This window comes from Pinus tabuliformis, chromosome 8 (genome assembly GCF_031772625.1).
Source record: "Pinus tabuliformis cultivar Carrire ecotype Pingquan chromosome 8, CPIR1, whole genome shotgun sequence".
Classification (NCBI taxonomy): Eukaryota; Viridiplantae; Streptophyta; class Pinopsida; order Pinales; family Pinaceae; genus Pinus; species Pinus tabuliformis.
Window position 1 is genome coordinate 641,733,075 of NC_142294.1, and position 6,513 is coordinate 641,739,587.

The 6,513-nt window shown below is 38.7% G+C and overlaps 1 protein-coding gene across 1 annotated transcript; it reads right to left on the bottom strand.

The window, feature by feature from the left end:
- Window positions 1-1,044: 1,044 nt before the first annotated feature.
- LOC149237166 (cysteine-rich repeat secretory protein 38-like) lies at window positions 1,045-2,600 on the bottom strand. Its single transcript, XM_089366768.1, has 2 exons — window positions 1,730-2,600; window positions 1,045-1,630 (listed from the first exon to the last, which is right to left on the bottom strand). Exons 1-2 carry the CDS (start codon window positions 2,544-2,546, stop codon window positions 1,491-1,493), a joined length of 957 nt encoding a protein of 318 aa, XP_089222894.1. The 5' UTR covers window positions 2,547-2,600; the 3' UTR covers window positions 1,045-1,490.
- Window positions 2,601-6,513: the final 3,913 nt, after the last annotated feature.

A 6,513-nucleotide genomic window follows, 5' to 3' on the forward strand; every position in this document is an offset into this window, starting at 1 on the left:
GTTGGAGGGGGAGAGAGAGGGAGGAAAGAACAAAGACATAGGGAGATAGAGGTGGAGAGAGAGAGAGGGAATGATAAGGGATAGATGGATAGAGAGAGAGGGAGAGAAGAGAGGAGGGAATAGAGAGAATAGATGGGGATAAAGATAGGGAGAGAAGGGAAAGAGAGAGAGAGAGGGAGGCACAGAGATGGAGGAGAGAGAAAGGGAGTGTGTGAGTGATGGGGGCACACAGAGGGAGGTGGGAGAGAAAGGGAGAGAGAGCACTGAAGAGAGAGGAGAGAGAGTGTGTGAGTGATGGGGGGAGATAGAGGGAGGTGGGAGAGAAAGGGAGAGGGAGGACTCAAGAGAGAGGAGAGAGAGATGAAATTGGAGGGGGAAAGAGAGGGAAGGAAAAAGAAAGACATAGAGGGAGAAAGGGAGAGAGAGGGGGAGTGACAAGGAGAGAGGAGAGATAAAGGGAAGAGAGAGAGGCAAGAGGAAGAGGGAGGGAGAGAGTGTGAATGTTTGGGGGGTGAGATATAGAGAGAGAATAAGAAAGAGACACATAGAAGCAAATATAGATATTATATAACCAGCCTAGATCCATCTTAACTCTGATCTATCAAACCCCGAGACGGATCAAATTTCTTGCGGTGCAAACTTTTCCTCAAATTTTACACTCAAAAAAAGTTTTTACATCTAGAGATTAGATCCCTCTCAACACTTAATAAATCCAGATTAAATTGGATCTAAACTGGTTTTAAAAAAATAAAGTCCATATGGTTTACCGAACAAAATAATTATGTACTTCAAAGTTTATGGTAACTAAACACGTTGAGAGCACAGAATTACATACAGAGGAAACATTTGAAACTAGCGGTACTGCTTTTTTATGCCAAGGGGTACTGCTTTTTTTTTGCCATTTTGCTCGCCGCGATAAAAGAAAAACAAGTTCAATAGGTTTTGCACTAGCCACACAAGTATCGATTGTTCAATAAGATAGTTTACAGATACTGTGACAATTTGGGTTTGAAGGCCGCTTTCAACCGTCTTTAAAATGGCGGATAACTGAACTTTTAAAGATTTCTAAATGCCCAAAGGGGCTAATGCTCTGTTAGAGCGTACAATTCCGTCAGCCTATGCATCCCACTGGATTTAAATGACTCTGAAGTGCTTCACTAATTCCCCTGATTTAAAGATTTTTATAACATAATTCAAAAGCTAAAATAACGTCGTCTTATACTAAACGAAGATAAAGATAATACTAAGAGGCCTTGCTTGTCAGTCATCTCGCGTCCAGAACGCATGACGAAGGGTCAGCACCTCCAGATTGGGTATCGGAAGGTCCGGTTGGAGAAGTTGCTCGACTGCTTGATGTTTTGTCTGGCTCTTCGGAGTAGTATTTACTATTTACATTAATTCAAGGACGTTTAACTTGGCCATGTACCGGCCCCACCACACTATCCAAATCTATGAAAGCAAGTTTTGTGGGAGAGGGAAGATTTTCTCACTCATTTTACAGGCTTCTCATTCGTACTTTTGAGATTAGAGAAATGTTTCCTCCTCAAAATCACCATGGCAGCAATTAATCCAAGGATACCGACGGCTACTGCGCCCAGAATTATCGCAAGTGTCTTAGAATTTTTACGTGCTGCAAAATTGCACAAATATTCTCAGTAGGTTTGTGTGTTAGTTGCCAAGAATTAAACTACTAGATTATTTATCATCCTAAAGTAGGTGAAGAATATACCGGAGGATACGGGAGGAGTTTCTGCTGGAGGTTGCGAGATAACGGAATTGTCGAAAAATTCATAAACCTCGTAACGCAAATAGCAGTTCTGAGATCCGAATTGTGCCCCAAGAGCTCCACTTTGGCATTTGAATATATTTTCTAAGGCATAAGTTAGGCACGATCCGCAGCTCGTGCGGGACAGATCTCTCCAACACTGAGCTAAGCTGTAGATCTTCCCCGTTAAACTAGAAGGCTCATCGGCTGCATCTGCAGCGAAAAGTTTGGGACTCTGAGCAGCTTCAAGGGTAATATTTGAGAGGCGGGCCTTAATAGCATCTGTGAACTGCTGTGGCTGACTGCTGTTACCAGTGTTGCAGAGAACACTTATTGGTGTATTCTTCCTACTCTCAAGGTCATTGTAAAAGTTATGATTGTCATAACGCAAGAAGCAGCCGTCTAGTTGAATGAATCCAGAAGTGTTGTGGCATGCCCGAACAAGATTTGCTTTGGCCGTGGATGCGCACTGTTTGCAATCGGCAGAATCTAAATCACCTCTGCACTGGACAAGCCCATAAACAGCACCATTGCTGTTTTGGCCTTCAACACTAGAGGTATTGAATCCGGTGGCATAAACATTGTTCACCAGCGAATCCAAAAGCTTGTTTAGATTAAGCTGAAACGCGCTACCATTTCTATATGTATAATTACCGCTCTCTCCACACTTGCTCCAGACGGTGGGAGTCTCTGGATCAGCAACTGCCAAGCGCATACACGTACCTGCTAGAGTCACCATAAGTAACACGCTGCCAAGCACTGATTTCATGTGCATCGCCATAACCACGTCTGTGCAGAGTTCAGCTGTGCCCGGAAAGCATGGCCTTATATAAAGTTGAACTTGTAGAATTAATTTTCTGATTTTCTAGTGCGTTGAATACTGTCACTGAATGAAAATTAGAAGCGTGTCCAACTTGCCTTCACCAGAAAAATCTTATCCTGGTTGCTGTTGTCGTTTGTGTATGTTTCCAACCCAGTAACTGTGACCCGCTGTCTACTCCTCCACATATTTCCATGATACAGATTGGGTAGGTTCCCGGATCAGATTTTATGATAGCAGAGTCGGATTTTTATTTGACAGGTCCGGTGCAATGGTTGGTTGCGACCGCATAAGGGTTACAATTTTCCTACGTAGAAAGTAGGGGACGGAGAGTTGATTGCGACAACACCACTTAAGAATAAGTCAAAATAGACTGCCTTTTGTCGTTGCATAAAATCTTAATGAATCTACACAACGAAAGACGAATAAAATCGAATCATATTTTAAGTTGAAAGAGCTTATTTTTGTTGCTTTTTGGAATGAGGGAGTAAATTTATTTATTTTTCACAAATTAAGTACCTTGTCCATCTCAATTTTTAATTTAAGTAATCAGATAAAATAGAAAATTAAGATTAAAGTTAAAAATTAAAATAAATAAATAAATAAATATATATATATATATATATATATATAAATTAAAATAAATAAATAAATATATACATATATATATAATAAAAATGAAATAAGAGAAAATATATTTACTTTGTTAAAAATAAATATATTAAATTATATATTGAATTTAAATTAAGAGATAAAATTTCTGAAATTGATGTTTTTTTAAGTTTTAAACTTGAGAAAAGAGTTTTAAATTTGAGAAAAGTTTTGCAGGGTAGATATTAGATTCTTTTCAAAATTGGATAGATTTAATGATTAGATTTGATTTTTCTTTAAATTAGGTAGATTTGAAAATAAATTTGGTAGATATGAAGATAAAAAAGCTCTATGTTTGTTTTTAGTAATACCATTTATATTATTTATTAGCACAACCACATTAATAAATGTGGTTTTGGTTGATAAACACCCATAGGTGTATATCAACCACATTTATAAATACACATTAATATTTATATACATTTATATGAACTTCCATATACAATAATTGTCCATTTAATATATGAAGTATACATTATTGTCCATATTAGCATGTATATTAATGTATTTAAATGTACATAATTGTGCATTAATGTACTTTAGTGTATTTATATTATTGTTATGCACACTAATGTATATTAATTAAAGTACATCCATGTATAGTAATGTATGTTAACATACATTAATGCCCTAGCAAAACCACATTAAAAATATTAATGTGGTTGATATAACCAAAGGCTTCACTTGTATCTACCAATGATAAATTTATAACAATAGAAATAAGGGATTAATAGCAAAAACCCGAGGTTTATAATCCCTTGGGTTTTTACTAATAATCCCTTCGGTTTACATTCCCTTGGGTTTATAATACCAATCCCTTGGTTTAATACTAATATTGCAAGGGATTATAAACCCAAGGGATAATATAAGGAATTATGCAAGGAATTAATACTAAAACCCTAAGGCTTTTAATCCCTTGGACTTTTACTATTAATCCCTTGGGTTTAATAATAAAACCTCATGCATTATAAACCCCAAGGGATAATAAATCGAAGCGATACGTGGAAGGCTTCATTTATATCTACAATTAATGAATATATAATAATAGAAATAATATTTAAAAAACACTATTACAATAAAAATATTGTTATTTTCGTTATAATTAATAATAATAATTATTATTATCATTAATTTATATTAATTATTATTTAATATTAAATGTAATTCAATATTATTTAATTTTAAATTATGCAATAATAATATTTATTTGATAATCTCCCTATCGGGATGAGAAATGGTGTTAGAGGCGACAGGCTTCGATGTGATATGGATTGTACACAGACAATAACTACTGTTGTCCCCCGCATGCTCAAGGCTGGAGGGTGCACTGTCGTTAGCCATGAATGCATGGACAGTGGACTGGAAAGGTGGCAGAGGGAGGAATAAGGTAGGGTGGCGGAGATGGTTAAGGCATTCGACATATTGGGCATGTGAGAATTGTAGTGGAGACGGAAGGTGACTCAGAGCTGAATAAGGGCGAAGGCACCTTGGTTGCGGATAAGAAACGATTCTCTAGTATGTAATTCAGTCTTGTTCCTGCATCAATTACATGATCTAGTGGGGGTTTCATTGTGGGGGAAGGGAGGGGCAAGGGGTCATCCCAATGGGGATTAGTGTTGTATGGGAAAAACATGGGAAGGAACGGGAGGGCCATGGCCTAGCTCTGTGTTTTGTTTTTATCACATTTGAGTCAGAATCTCAGCAGTTGCATTGGTAATGTTGGGTCGAGAAGTGACGTCGACCCTTACCTAGTTTCTCACACCAGGGGAATAGGGGATAGTGGGCTTGCCATTTCTGAGCGGCTGAGTGCTGAAGGGAGAGGTAGGAAAGAGTTGCGGGTAGGGGGTCGGGATATTAGCCATGACCATAGAACACCAAGAAAACCCTGGGAAAATGCGCATCTGCATGGTAGAAAGGGCGCAACTAGGGATCCTGGGTGGTATATGGGACAAAGGGGCAACCATAACCATGGTGGGCAGCTCCTGGCTGAGGGAGTTGGAGCATGGTGGGCAGCTCCGGCTGCAGTGGGATGATAGGAAATTGCACCATGGCAAGGGGGAGGGGAACTTTGAGGAGCCCTGGGAGCCGCGTTCAAAACCCAATTCCCTTGGCCACTTGTGGGCTTTGGGCTACCTTAACCCACAGATGGTGAAGCAAGGAAGAGAGGGATTGTATGAACAACTGTATTGGGATGATACACAAGGGTTGATGGACCTAACTTTGTTTGACTATCCATAGGGCATAACTTGACAAAGGATGGCTCCAGCAATGAGAGTGCATGGTCATGGTAGAAGAGGCATGACCTGCTAGGAAAACAAGAGGCCAAGTATGATGGAAGGCCACAGGGGTTGTAAGTCTGTCGAGCACCTCATAGGAGAGGTAGTAGCGAAATACTGGGATGAAACAGACGAAGGAATTCATAAGCTTATTCACGATTGGGAAGTCAATATAAAATAGGGAAGTGAACCAGAGGAGGAGATGGACGGCTGGAGGACGATGGTTCCTGATCCAGGGAATACCCGAGGTAGAATTACATAGTTAAAACACACCCTTTACTTGTATTTCTTGGTGAAAAGTCTGCTTGTAAAGCGATGGAACAAATATCTATGGGGATGGCGGTCACAATGCAAGGCCTGCCCGGTTTTAAAAAAAGACATGGAGAAAATCCTCTTTCAGTTGCACAAATAGGACATCATGATGGATCAAGTTGACCGTCACATCCCTTGCATCTTGGAGCTGTATGGAATTCCAGGGGCAACTACTGAAGATCTTGCTCCTGTAGCCTCTGTCTCTGATTAGAAGAAAGAGCAAAAAGACTAGATTCCTCGAGCTTAGATTTTGTTTATGCAGGTAGCTTTTAAATTTCATGTTGCATATGTTAGTTATTATAGTTGTGTGGTATTTGGACATGAGACTGAGAATTATTTAGCTTTGCTAGAAAGACGGAAGCAATTTTGTTTTTGGATGGCGTGTAATGCTGATCGGTGGCAAGTTGAGGCCACCTGGTCAATATGTGTGGTGTAAATTTGCCTAATATATAATAGAAAATGGATGGACCTGCCAGGGTTTCAACAAAAAAAAATATTTATTTGATAATAATAGTAATATTAATAAATAACAATAATTATTTAGTAGTTACAATAATTATTTTAAAATTATAACAATCTTTAATTATTAACCTTTGAGACAATTTTTGTCACAATGTGACATTGGACCATGGTTGCGCATGGTTGAGCATGATTGAATAATACTAAACCCAAGGGACTAATATTATAAA